The 14,838-nt window shown below is 37.0% G+C and overlaps 1 protein-coding gene across 3 annotated transcripts in view; it reads right to left on the bottom strand.

The window, feature by feature from the left end:
• Positions 1-14,838, bottom strand: part of EML6 (EMAP like 6) — a gene marked incomplete at both ends in the record, with an annotated part of 118,890 nt that overhangs the window by 55,135 nt on the left and 48,917 nt on the right. For all 3 annotated transcript variants that reach the window (XM_082305416.1, XM_082305415.1, XM_082305417.1), the window contains 4 exons: positions 2,583-2,720; positions 8,430-8,631; positions 12,461-12,596; positions 14,518-14,703. In XM_082305416.1, coding sequence (XP_082161542.1) covers positions 2,583-2,720; positions 8,430-8,631; positions 12,461-12,596; positions 14,518-14,703 — 662 coding nt within the window. The remainder of the gene's footprint in view (positions 1-2,582; positions 2,721-8,429; positions 8,632-12,460; positions 12,597-14,517; positions 14,704-14,838) is intronic.

The following is a 14,838-nucleotide window of genomic DNA, read 5'->3' as shown; positions in this document are numbered from 1 at the left end:
GAACATGCAATCCACAAATATTTAAGACAAATATGAAGATAGATGCACTGAATAATTTGTACAACAGAAAGCACATTTCATGAAAAAATCCTTTTTTTGAGAAGTTCCCATTGCTTTCATCGGTTATAAGCATACTTTTAAAGCAAAAGTTAGAAACAACTTTACCTATCAATGATACTCTTCATCCTATTCACCTAATTTTAGCAGTAAAATAGTTAGCTGTCTAGTTTAAACTAGGCCACACTTAATCTTTTTTTTAATATAGACAATGGAAAAAGAGTTCCATCTAAAGAGCGATTACCCTGTCTCTCACAAGACCATGTTGAAATGGCCTTTGGGAGATACCCATTTCTCCATGTTGCCTCTTTTGGGGAGACAGGCAAACGGTTTAGATTAGAGGCTAACAATTAGACCGGTAAAGTTAGACAGGATTAATCCCACATGCCATGACCTGTTAGCTACAGCTTTGGGGCTTCCAGCACCACCACCACCATCACCCACCAGTGGAAAAACAGAAATGACAGTCTCTTGCATGTGTCTTCAAAAAAAATCAAGACAGCTGTATAACCTAGTTTTCAAAAAATATTCAAATTTTCCCCTATCAAATTACATTTAATATTACTCCCTTTCCTATCAATCAAAGAACCAAAATTTGCAATGCGAGTGAATGCAGACAAAATTTTTGCAAGTAGGTTCCCCCAAATTCTTTGGCTATCAGGAAAGAATTAAAAGAAAATTTAAAAAAAAATAATCTTCCCCTGAGCTAACTGAACAATGAGCCAAGTCTCAGTGCCATTAATTTTGTATTTACAAAGACAATCCATACCAGATTATACATTTGGGCTGTAAGGAAATTTTGTGACAAAGAGTCTTTGGCAGAAGTCATGCTTCTATTACCTCCATTTTAAGCTTTTAAAATATTTTTCCTGATTTCTGCTTTAATTAATTACTGCTAGTAGCATCAAATTTATGAAAAGACTCAAATTTATTTAAAAACCAATAAATTTTGTTAATATATCTTAAAAATGCGGACACATAGTACTGTTAAAAGCAGAATCCTGAAAGGAGAATCATTCGTAACTGAAGACAGATTTCTGGGAGATGCTGATATGAGTGGAAAGGTTAATGTTATAGATGATTAGGATCTTAAAAAAACTAACAGAATAATTTTGTTAGAAATTTCCCTTAAAATGGTGAAACTCCAAAATGTCAATAACAGTAGAAATTTTGTTGGGAAAATTCTTATTTATTCACAGCCATTTTTTCCTTCAAAAAGTGTTTTGGGAAAAAAAAAAAATGCTTAGCTCTGCCTTATTACTGAAAACTGGTAACATGACTATGCCATAGTGGTAAATATTGCTACTGAGAAGAGCAGCTAATTCTCCGGATTATTCCATAGATCCAGGTCCGTCACGGCCAAGAAAAAGGAGAACAAAGATTCATGTCGCTGAGTAAATGATTCAAAAAAATGCCAACACCAGACATTGCCATCGTCCAGTTTTCCTGGATCACGGGCTGCAGATTTGTTACCCTGTCAGAAGATCTGTCACAGAGAAGAAACAGCTGGAGAAGCAATTGCAGGGAGGGCCTTACACAAGGGCGTTGCCACTCTGTCAGGAATAACGCTGGGTTTATCATTATCAGACTCCGCCAGCTGAATCACGAATAATGTTAGGTGTCAGGCAAATTAGCAAAGACAAGATTACTGTGAGACAAAGAAGATTAACTTCTTTAGAAAAATACTAGTCTTTGAAAAGGATTTAAATTAATATGAACAGATCACTTAAGGTTTGTCATTAAAACAGTACATTACAGAGGTTTTCATGGATCTTCCATCAATTACAGGCTTCTCCCTCCTATCACCTAGTAGTTCAAAGTATTTTAAATATATGCTTACCAAACCTATGGAATAATGTTAAGGAAGTGGTAAACTCTACCAAATATCAATTAAAATAGCTTATGTGTTTTAAAATCATGCTATTTTGTTTGGCCATTTCACACTACGGCCAATTTTATGTTTCACCTGCTTTTGCGTGTCTTCCATAATAGTACTGCACACAGAAAATGCCTACCGCATACAATGCCTTCATGCAAAAAAAGGCTTATCATCTAGTATGAAAAGCAGAATTCACATATATCTTGCAAATGCTTAAAAATGTCTTTCAATCACTGATTATTTTGCATAGTATCCGTTCTTGCATGTGGCAGGAAATGAACCATATGATCAAGGAGATCCCTCTCAAAACTATGTTATCTCTTTTATGCACGTTTCTTTTCACAAAATATCTGTATAATTTCAGAGAAAAAAAAGAAAAAAAGCCAAACGTGAAAATCTTAAATTTTATCAACATTATTACAAAGAGCTAATATTTTTAATTAAATAAAGCATAATTGCCGAACCACCACCTTTTAAAACACCAAGTGATGTTATGGAACGATATGCTCAATTTTTACTCTTTGTTTCTGATAAAATATCCAATCAATTTTTCTTTTTATAGGAATAAAAGACTTTATAATATGGTCTTGAATCACTCAGGGGACAAAAACTAATAACATGAGAAACGAACGTAAGATTTTCTCACCGTACTCGCAGAACAATGAAGGAGCCATCCTTCATTCCAAGTGCTAACTGTGATCCATCAGGACTGAAAGACACACTCCGCACTGCTTCTTCCATATTACAACGAGCTATCAAGGCATGGTCAGCAAGACTCCATAATCTGCAACAAAGGAAATTGAAAGCAGTAGGAGATTTCTCTTGACTGCACAATACTTCAATATCGTCAAGAGTAAAAACAAAAAGTCTAACTCAACTGGTAAAGGCCCATTTGCATGCACACCTCATATGAAGATTTTATAATGTATTGAGTTCCTTTCCAAACACGGAATGAAGATAATTTCACTGACTTGAGCTTATAGACTTACAGAAATTTATTTTTTAAACACTCAAATCTTAACACTTCTTAATCTAGAAGAGAAAGAGTGTGCACAATGACTGCCTGAATCATTAGATGGACACAGAATTTTCCAACAGTGGCACTGAATGTCTTGGCAAGTGATATCAAATGAAGCTTTCAGACACCTTCAAGTGAAGTTCCAGGTTCAAATTTCTTTCAAAATAAAGGAGTCTTTACTGTTCCCAGTTCTAGCAGGGATGGCACCTCAGACCTGAACACATATCTGTGATAGCGGAAGAGAAAACAGGGTGAAGCTAAATTACGTGATCATTGGTGTTCTCTCCGGACTTCACGTATCTGATAGAACTCCCCTAGACAAAAAACAAAAAATGCAGTTTCTGTAGGCAGAAAGGGTCAATGCAGACCAGACTGAAATTTTCACTGACAGTGAAAGCAATACTCAGAGAGCATAAACATTCCAAGCACAGGGAAAATTTTCTTGTCATAACCCTGAGTGAACTAGTAGACAAAACTGCATGCTGATTCGCTCATTTACATCATTTTAAATAAAAAGAATCAACCAATAAATTACTCCATAAGATGGAGAAAAGCAAATAATGTACCTATATTTTTAAGAAGGAATGGAGGGAGTTTCCCAGATCATGACAAGCTGGGTAATCAGATCTCAGTAGTATGTAAGATTTAGAAAAAAATTTTGAAGAAAAGAACAATTAAAAGTATGGAAGAAAATGCATAAAAGACCTCTTGGGGTAGAAAAATTAAGTCAGCAATACCCAACTATCTTTATTTTGAGGACAGTGTCATAAATCTAATGCATTTGTAAAAGATTTATGAAATATTCAGTAAAATGAATAGTAGCATATGTGATTATTGGCTAATCTCAAGAAAATGACAATTTGTACAAGAACTGTAATGTGATACCGGATGAAGTTTTATAGCAAGCTTTACAGAAAGAAACAATTAGGCTGGATGGAAGATACTACTGAGATTTCTAGGTACAAGCTCTGGAATAGTAACATTTCATATTTTCACTAAAGACACTGGCACAAAAGATGAGGATGCTAATGAGATTTGCTGTGGACAGCAAGCCGGGAGGCACTGTGAACCCAGAGATGGATTTGTCATATTGGAAGAAACAGAGGTTTCTTGACGATGAAACAAATAGACATGGAATGAAATTTAACCAAAGCCCATACTTTCAGAGCCTTATGTCTAGCACTGTGCTGTAAGCTTGCAACACAAGTTGAACCAGCACAAAGAAGTAAGATCTCACGCTATTTTTTAATTATAGAATGACTATGATCCATGGGTGAGCTGCAGACAGGAAAAAGGAAATTTGATCCTAGAATATATCCTGGATGCCATTCCAGAAGGTACACAAAACCAATACACAACACATAGTGGCCTCATCTGGCATGTTCTTTACAAGTGATCTCAAGAAATCGGAATAAAAACAGGAACAGATGCAGTGAAGGATTATTAGGATGAATAAGAGAATGAAGACTGTATCACGTTAAAGAAGACCAAAAGAGTTTAATTTTTATACCTTAGTGAAACAAAGGCCGGGAAGGGATAGTATTGCTTCCAAAAATACATCAATAGGATAAACGTCAAAGAAGGAGAAAAAGCTATGTTGAAGGACCATGTTGGCACTAGAACAAATAGCATAAACAGAACATTGGATAGAGCCAGAAAAGAAGGAAGTTTCTGACCACCCCAGCGGTAACATTTAGATACAGCCTTGAAGTAGAGTAACAGGAGAAAAAAATAAAGATAGAGTTTGATACATTTAGTGAAAGGATTATAGAATTTGACTGCCTGCATTGAGAAAGAAACCCTTTGGGCCTTGTCAGGTTAATGTTATTAGGATCAGCCTGGAATCAACAACCCTGAACGATGCTGCTTTCCTCTTAGGCTGAGAGAATTCAAGGATGAGAAAGAACTTGAAAAGGCTTCTCTGTGAAAAAATGGCAAGTACCATTTCCTGGTGAAAAAAAATGGATGTGGGATGTTAAGACTGTTTTCAAAGACAAAACGGAAGTAGGTAAGATGCAAGATTCTTAGCAGCCTTGCTAGGGAGAAGCTATGAGCCCAATACAATAAAGAATGAACCAGAAAGGATTTGCAAAGATTTCAAAGCAAACACCAGGATAACATTTGTCTCCAAAATGTTGTTTTCACATGGTTCACTTTGACCAATACATTAGAAGTGTAATCGCAATACACGGCAGTGCAAGCAGAATAATTCAATTTTCCTTAAAAAAAACCCTTTTCAAATTAATGGAAGGGTAATTCCAAATGCGAGCTTTTAAATTTTATAACAGGGACAAAAAGCATTTTGCACACATACAGGCATTTGTACACACAACTGACAAAAGCCTGGCTTTGTTTATGAAAATAGAAAAAGTATCTCTTCTGGCAAAATACTTCTGCACGTTGTTTTTGAAAAAGCCAGATAAATAAACTATTTCAGTATAAAAAGTGTATGTATTTTCAAATAAGGCAAAGACCTGTTTTTAGCATTCTTTGGCAACTTTCCTACGCATTTGCTTAAATGACCGAGTTTAAAAAACCCAAACGGGCTCATGAAACATTATTTTATTAGTCAATATTCCAGTCTTTTCTGTCATATACTTGACAGATGAGTTTATTTATGGGAGCACATAGTGATCGCAGCCCCCCAAGAGGCTTGCCAGCAACCACTTCATTTGCAGAAAAAGCCATAGCTGCGGACAGAAGCTTTACTGCTGCTTTGTTTCATTCAGTTGGCAGAACACTGCTCCACGCAAAAAATCAGAAATAGAAATACTCAAATGGATTCATATAAAAACAGGTTCTAATCAATCTTCTTATAAATGCAGGAGCACAGAAAGAAGACAGACAGCGTAGCAGCGATGATCTGCCAGAGCAGCAGCTACTCGTGCTCCTGCAGCTAGACGACGTGATGCGACATTACAGAAAGACACGTGCGAGTCCACTGAACAAACGCAATAAATAATTCTGTATTCGGCTGAGAATGATGCTTTTTTCCTGTTCCTGTTGTAAGAGACAGGAAGCAGGCGGCTTTCCTAGTTGATACGCTTTGGAAGTTTAAAATGTAGGAAACCTGTATTTGGCTAGAGCCTTCTCTCAGTAATTCCCTGTAACTCTACAGAGGTCCTTTTCATTTAGACATCTCACTTAGACATGAGAATATAATCTGACCCACTAAATACTTTTATTTGTAAAACAATTTCAATTCATATTATGTAGCCACTCTTTTCAAAATAATGTGATAACCAAATACTAAGAAAAATTACGCAATGAACAGCAAGGTAGAAACATTCCTGCCAATGCAATTTTATTATTGGAAAAAAAGGTAAGAAAATCCTTTTGTGTACATTTTTATCTTAATGAAAATATTTACATATTTCACTAGAATTCCTCACATGAAGCATTAGTATATAAACAAATAGCAGTGTCTGAACTAGAATTCCCACGTTCTCTAGTGCCTAAACAGCTAAATGGACGTGTGATGCAGTGCAGTAACATACCTGTCATGTCAACAAACGCAGTTTATAGAATGGCAACGTTCAAAGGCATCAGTAATACAATAATAACTATAACAATGATAATAATCACAAGAGTGCCACTAATTAAGGCTTTATGTTCACAAAGAGCATGCTTGCACTGTCCTTCATAGAGGGGCACAAGTTTGTCCCGAGCACACTTTGAGTCAGCAGTACATTATCCAGCTCCAAGCCAGCGCTGAATTACCACGCTACCAAGAGATGAGGCCAAGATAATAAATCCAAACTCTTAGCATGGCTTATTAGCTTGAGGGCAGTACAATGCTAATCCCAGCTTTGCAGCTCTTGTTTCAGAACTGGCTTGCACCCTACCAGAATGCAGGCAGGGGCAACTTGTGCCTGTCTATTAACCTGTGCAGACAAACCCGAGCAGAAGAGGCTATCCCATGCATTTTAGAAACTGAAAGAAATAATACTAATGTGTAGGAAACGGGGAGATAAGATGGCTGTAGTGAACACCCAGCAGTTTTGTTAGTGTCACAACTTGGATTTTAATGATGGTTAGAAAGAGATGGGGGATGGCAGGGATAGGAAACCAGTACAAGTAAAAAGATAGAAAGGAAAGGGAGAAAGAAATTCCAACTGACCAGCAAGCTTCAAGGCAGAGGTGAATCATAATGTGGAATCTGAAGGAGTATAAATTAGAAGCTGTATGTAGGGTAGGAGATCGATTTTTCCCCATTAAAACATGGCCAAATGGTAGAATCTACATGTACGTTTCTGAAATAAGTTGACTAGTAGTCCATAAAAACAGAAAAACTGTTCGGTAACTGCCTGGGGTTGATCCAAAAATACGCAATCAAATTATCTATAGAAGATGAAAAGCAGTCATCACCCATCTGGCATAGGGTTGGAGAAAAACCTGATGGAGGGGTTAGAAATTAGGACAGTAGGGTCAGGAGAAACCACTAAGGAGGACATTAGGGGACTCAGCGCTTGGGAAACCAAGCTGTCATGGGCCCATTGTATGCGCTGTTCTGCAAGGGGTAGGGCTTCAGGGCAAGGGCAGAACCACAATTTGAGGAAAGACTCAGGAGACTGCCATAATAAAACCCGGTTTCCCAAAAATCTCTCCAGTCCCCAGGGGGAGCTTTGGCAGTCAGGAAAATCTCAGGCTCTTTAACCACAGGTAAGTAATGAGCCACAATGGGCAGCATCCATGCCCAGCTGGGATAACAGCCAACAGCTGTGCGGGTACGGGAGTACATCCACTCCAGGGAGAGTCTTAGCATAACCTCCCAACTTTACAGTAAAGTCTTACTAAGGATATTAAAAATGCTTAGGCTTTTTCAGAGGCTTATCAATTTGCCAAATTTTAACAGGGAGAGGAAAAGAAAAATCCTTGACTTTGTGACAACTTCCACAAATATGTGTACAAAACTTCAAATCTCCGCTACAAAGGCTGAGGCACAAGTGCTACAACTAAACAGCTGAAGGATCTTTTTCATTAGGGTAAACCAGTGCATTTTCATTAATCTCATTTTCTGGCATTTTAATTGAATTGGCTTTAAATTGGATTTTCTACACACTCATGGCTGAGTCAGACACCTGCTGTGTAAAACATTGGTCAAAGGTATTTAGGTTTTAGGCCTGTTGCATATTATTAACGGAAGAGAAGTATGAGGTGACCATTCTCCATTTAGATACCTACACTTGCTGTTCAGAACAGTAATGAATTAGTACCGAAAGCAGAGTATATAAATCCAGCATGTTTTGAACACAAATTCTGATTACTTTTACACAATGCGTGGAGCGCAAATGCAAGAGCTGAAGAGAAAAAGCAAAGCTGCTAAGAAAAACATGGGGAAAAAAAATGTTGTCTTAACGGAGTCTTAACACAAGGCCAGAAAATAAAGAAATTACAAATATGTCAAATTGACATTGGTTAAAAACGATGTGTACATGAATGAATAGATAAAAAATAAATAAGATCTAGCCTTACCGTACAGATCGATCATCACTGCCTGTGACTGCTAAAGGCTTCTTTGGGTGGACCGCCAGGGCCCAGAGCTCCCCTTCACAATGACCCTGCATAATCAGCATGGGTTTATCTCTCTCTCTCACTAGCACCTCAAATATTTCACTGTCCTGTGTCCCTGCTAAAAGTCTGTCCGCTTTCCAACAGACACTTCGGATGGACAAACCTGACAGGGGACAGAATAATCTTAGGTTAACGGCAACGATGAGACAAAGCGATAGTCAGTACAGTGAAGATCATTAAGACTTCAAGAATTCATTGATAACAACTATTATGCTTTGACACTGAAGTCTTATAATACATCACAGCTGGATTAAATCTCAAAACAGTTCTGTTAAATTATCTCCATTTGACAGAAAAAGAGAAGGCTCAATCCTGGGAAAACGCTGAGTATCTACCACTTCTACTGCCAGTTTCTCAAAGGATCAAGCTCTTATGCTTTGCATACACCTTGGGAATTACTTTAAAAAACAATTCAATTTCACATAATTTAAAGATCTAAATTTTAGATTAGGCAAGGTTCCTGTGGCTGAAGCTGGTTTTATTCCTTTTTTCAGTACTTTACTTTTTTGCACATTTGAATAAAATTTTAACGGTGAATTTAAATGGTTTGTGCCCATGTTATCTCACTTCTCTATTTTTGTCCCAACTGACTATTACAAAAAAAACCCAAGCCAAAACCCAACAGAATCTTGCTTTGCATGCCTTTTAGAGACCTTGATCTTATTCCACAAATCTGATCCTAACTTTGCAGCTGGAATTTTACTAACCAGAAGCTTAAATATACCCTCTTAACAGGCTGAGCAATTTGATAGCATTCTCTGGTTGACTGCCTGCAGCATTTGTATTTTCTGCTCCAGTATATGAAAAAGGTTGGATAACGGGTCTAGATGCTGTGAGATGTGAACGAATAAAAAAATCCATTTGTCATGTAGTCAAGGTCAACCACGTCATCACTTTAACATCTTTTGGAACCGAACACACAATGCAATTAACTACTGGTCACATAAATAAAATATATTGTAGGCATTTTGTGTCATCTCTTGAGAAGGGCAAATTAATCTTTATTTATTGTCTTGTCCATTTCCAGTACCTTTTAGTTTTGACAATGTCATTTTGTGACTTAGATAAATTTCTGCTGAAGCTTTGACTTCCATCTTCTTGATAAACACCAAAGGCCATACAAGGAATGCAGTTCAGATGTTAAGTGGAAAATGGGTGTTGTTAAGTTTTAGAATATAAAGTACATCTTTTGATGTGGGAAAGGTAATGTTGTCTGTTGTGCACTGCACAAAAAGATTAGCCATTATCAGATTTTTTACTAATACACATGTATTTAAATATAAAAGCCAAGCCTATGATCAGATTGTTACTGGTGATGCATCTCACTTAAAAATGTTTACTGCTCTTCAGTACAGGATGAGTGACGAATGAGTATGTATGGGGCAGGGGGGCAAGTCTTCCCGGCAACCTAGAAAGACATTTTGGGTTTGAAAGCTGATGCCTTTGCAAACTGCTTTGGAAAAAGGAATCGGAAAGGAGGGACAGAAGGTGATAGGTAAGCAGTTAAGGCTACCACCATCGCTTGAAGTTACACGTCCTTAAACTAATCGGAGCCATTGACATAACTGAAAATGAAACAAAAGTTCCACAGTCTGTTAGTAGCAAGCACTAAATGGAAATGACCATCAGTGGATGACACGTGAGACAGAAACAGCAGGAAAGGACAGAGACATAACAGGAACATCGCAGGCAAGAGTTGTATCACATTGAAAGAACAGAGAGAGAAGAAACTCTAAAACAGGAAAAAGATAAAAAATTTTAAAAAAGACGGTGACAGGGTATAAGTGCATGCTTGGATTTTATGACCTGCAGTCACCCCCGAGGTCCTAATTTTTTACAGTTGTAGTCACACCAGCAGTCCCACCGCACTTTCCAGACATACACTTACTTAGTCTCAATGATTATGCTCATGGGCACACCGTCTTTAACTAAGCTTTGATAAAATCTTGCAGACTTGCTTAAGTCAGTTTCTTGCCATTAAAGCCAGCAATGTTTTTATTTTGACAAGCAAACATAAACCTGAAGGATTTAAATGCTTTGAAGACAGGATTTGGACACAGTCTTCTAGTTTTAGAAATCAATTCATCAATCAATTTTTTTAAGATTTGTTATCATTTACATACAAATCTAAATGGCAACTCAATTCACTTTCTGCAAATGATATTTTGTACTACTTTTGCCAAGTAAGACGACTGCAAAAACCTCTATTGCCTGACAGCCATTGTGGTGTCTGGTTCTACTTAGCTGCTCTCGTCTATATATTCTGTATCGTGCGGCATTTAGGAGATGGCAGAAATAATAGCATCAAGTTAGAATCACTCCATAGCGTGTCTAATGAGAATTCACCTCCAGTAAGTCCTTCCTTGATTTAACTTCCACCGAGATCAAAATCTCTTCTTAGGCAACCTGCAGAAGGATAGCTAGCTGCTTTCTGCAGACAAAGTGCTAGAAGAAGACGCCTTTATGAATACCTTACAGCTCTGTAATGTAAGTTTTAATCCTGAAGTAATAGTTTTCCACAGAAGATAACTACAGTCAATTAAAAGTAACTGAAGTCAGCTAATGTCTGTTTTGCATTGAGTGTGGACACATCCCAGGCAGCAGTAAGATGCATGTTTGGTGTGTCAGCACTGCTTTCTCTGTGTCACCCTTCATATATGTTATTCTGACTTCTATTAGGAACAGACTGCCTGCAAGGCTGCTATTAGCCAGAATCATCTGTCTAACCCACATGTACGGGGCTATATCGCCACAATTTTAGAAAGTATTTCTAAATTGATCAAAACTGCTGTAAATGGTCATAAGATACTGCTATTGTTTCGTAGAAATGGATGTCAAACATTATGATTCTGGCTGCCAAAAACTGCATAAAGACAGAACTACAGAGCAAACGGACTACTGGTTGGGTGTATTTGACAACTTTTTTGAGGGCTAAATTCCATGAGTGTACACTACAGTATGGCAAAGTGGTGGAGCAGTGTTCATCTAAGGTCGTTGGCAGCTTGCTTGTTGGATGAGCCTAGATATTGCAAACCTATGCATTTTAAAAGTATTAGAATCGTCAGCCGATCTGGTTTAAGTAAAATGAAAAATAAACAGAATGAGCTTGTTACTAGATCACAGGCCAAAATATCCATAATTGAGAAAGAAAATTTTATCCTTCTCAGTGGCCTCTTGACTATTCCAACGGTAATTTTAATATGAAAACCAGGTCTAAAAAGGTAAGCTAAGCAGCAGGGGAAATTAACACTAACCATTACAAAGCTGGCTGCCAAAAGTGTATAAAGCCAACTTCAGGCCAGCGAACAGACTGCTATGCTCTCAATCCAAATGAATGTGTAGAATTCCCAGAAGACTAAGATCTTGATAAAGCATGCATTATGATCTATAGAGATTATAAGTGCTCTGAGAGTCTAATCTTAAAATAAAGTGATGACTAAGATCATAGGAAGCATGATTAGATTCGACAAATACGATGGTCAAGAATTTAATAACTTCTCTCTATTAAATATGCCAAGTGCTACCATTCCAAATGAACCTAATGGAGTGCTCAGATGCTCAGCATCTTTGAATATCGAGTTCCAGAAATCTCAATTAATTAAATGAATTGCAGTTAATTAATTAAAGATTGGCTAACTCATTCTCCTCTCTTTTTGTGTTTAGCTAGTTTTTACTTAATTTTCTTCTATTCACATGGTGGGGGGCAGCAACTATAAGCATCCCTCTGTTTATACTATGAAACATGGAAAAGTCTTCAGGTTACATCAGGCTACATCATTGTCAGAGAAAAAAGGGAATACAGATCTCAAAAGTAAATACAGTCATTAAGTAAAAAAGTCAGCAGTATGCAGAGACATTTATGCTTCAAATTAAATTGTGTTATAATCCATTATCTAAATGTGTGAAAAGCCATTAAAATAATAGCTCATTACCTTTGTATCCTTGTTCAGTCTCCCTGAGATCAATTTTAGTAATTGGTTTGAAATCAGTGTCCCATAACCGAATGCAACCATCTCTCCCTCCAGTGGCAAAACCTTCCTCACAAGCATACATACTAAAAATTCCAGCCTGTTAACCAATAGTATAACAAGTTTTAAAGTTCTTTACAATCAATTCAAACACACAAAGCAAATGTTTTTGAACACTCTTGTTAAAGGCTAGAAACTGCTAGGCAGCAAAATGTTGTCCATCCAGAAAGCAAACCAGCAAACACAGGGGCATACTTTTATTTCAAGCGCTCCCACTTCAGTGATTTATGTACAAACTTTTGTACAAATACCAGTGATATAGGCTATTTGCAGAACTTTAAATTTGGTTTAGTAAATATTATTACAAGGACTATTAAATAAATAATGGAACACTTAAAATAAATAGTTACCCGGAATAAACAAAAACAAGCAAACAAGCAATACAAATATTCTTACAGGTGCGGAGATGATTGAGACATTCTTTCATGAATTCAGTTCAGACATCATTTGGAATCTGACAGGAACTGAAAGAGTGTCAATTCATTCTCTTTGTTGAAAGACAAGTTTCTATTACAGTTTGAATTGCTTCTTCATTTTTTAAAACGCCTCATTATTGATGAGTGTGCTGTACTGCATTGGAATAGCTCACAGAATGCCTGCTGAGTCAGTATTTTACTAAGAAAACCTCTCAGTTAAGAGACAAGTTGAACTGCATGGAAACTAATACAATGAAGAGAAGACCTCTGTTTTCAAAGTGGCCTTGTTCAATGTCTTAATAAATTAATACTTCTAATAATTAATTACATAGAGATTAGAAATTGGGCAAGAGAGTGCACATTTGCCATGGCAAACCCCATAATTTATAAGGATGCAACAGAACACATTATATAGAAAGAGATTGTATTTAATCATTCTAATGAATCTAAATAAAGTTCTGCAAACAAAATTCTGCAAATATACCACAGGGGTTTATTGTTTGCCAATGATATTTCCATGTTATTGCAGTTGCACATAACCACAACCTGGCACTTACACAGTAGTTCTGCAGGTAAGATGTCTCACTGACTTCAGCCTGACTGCTTTCACAAACTAGGGATTACTTCTATAAATAACAATTACTCTCGGAACACGTAGATCTAATCTGAAAAGCTACTATGAATCTTGATGCACTGCCAACATAACTAATTTTGGGAGGTCAGAAAAGTTTGCCGTGCTCTTTCTAGAAAGGTTCTAGAAGAAAACTATAGCGACAACTGTTAGATTTCATATCACTCTTCTAAGAAAAAGCCACGTTTCCTTCGGTTCAAAACACCCATGCTAGAATGGCATTAGCCACATCATATTCAAAATAGGAGTAGTTCTCAAATACATTTGAAACAAGACATGAAAATCCTACTGTGCCTTTAGTGCAGCAACAGCAGAGACATGAACTGATCATGTTAGAGTGGTTAGAAATCTAACATGATCCTATACGTTCCCCTTTCGCTCTGTAATTATAAATGCTCCAAATTAAGGGGGCGGGGGTGTTATGAAGCCAATTGGAGTAAACTGTCTTTGGAATATGGTTGGAGTGCAATTCACAGATTAAACAGGTTTACTCCACATTGAAGCTTTTACGAAGAGTCAGTCTTCAGTGTTGGGAATTTTAGTGGTAAAATTCTATTTAAAGTAAGATCATTTGGTTACCAACTATTTTTAGGTAAACTGATCATAACTGAAGCTACTCAATCTGTGAAACTTTAGATTTAGAAACTTCACTTCAGATTTAGTCTGCTTGGTTAAATCAATGCTATAAATATCAGCAGTTCTGTCAATATCAGTTCAGCAGCTAGCGTCTGTTGACAACATGTAAACTAAGTCTAAGATTACATAGAAGTTCTTAACTGATGAACAGTCTTAAACATTCTTCTGACCTGAAACAAGGAAATCTTTGTAGATAAGCCTTCAAGTTACGTTTTTCAATTCAATGAACAGTTCATTTCAACAGTTCAATTTTAATTGACATTAAAAACACGACTTACACTATGTGCTCCTTGAATTGTGCGGACTAAGTTTAGCCCTTTCCAAACATAGATGTCTCCATTTAAAGCACCAGAGTATGTGATATCTTCTTTTGCGCATGCTAAACAAAGGATAGTTTGGAGATCTCCTGTTTTACCAAATATTCCTCTCTTTGCCGTCAGTGCATTTCCACACAATGTCCAAAACTGTGAAATGTAAATGGCATATTAGGAAAAAATTCTGCAGAATTTCCGTTTTCTCATATTAGTGTGCAGATCTCACAGATGTACATCCTTAAAGAACAGCAGCTGGACAGACACTTCAATGGCTCCTGCAGTCCT

Source organism: Platalea leucorodia, assembly GCF_965183815.1.
Source record: "Platalea leucorodia genome assembly, chromosome: 3".
In the NCBI taxonomy this organism is placed as follows: Eukaryota; Metazoa; Chordata; class Aves; order Pelecaniformes; family Threskiornithidae; genus Platalea; species Platalea leucorodia.
The sequence above is the reverse complement of the archived record's forward strand: the minus strand, read 5'-3'. Positions and strand labels throughout refer to the sequence as shown.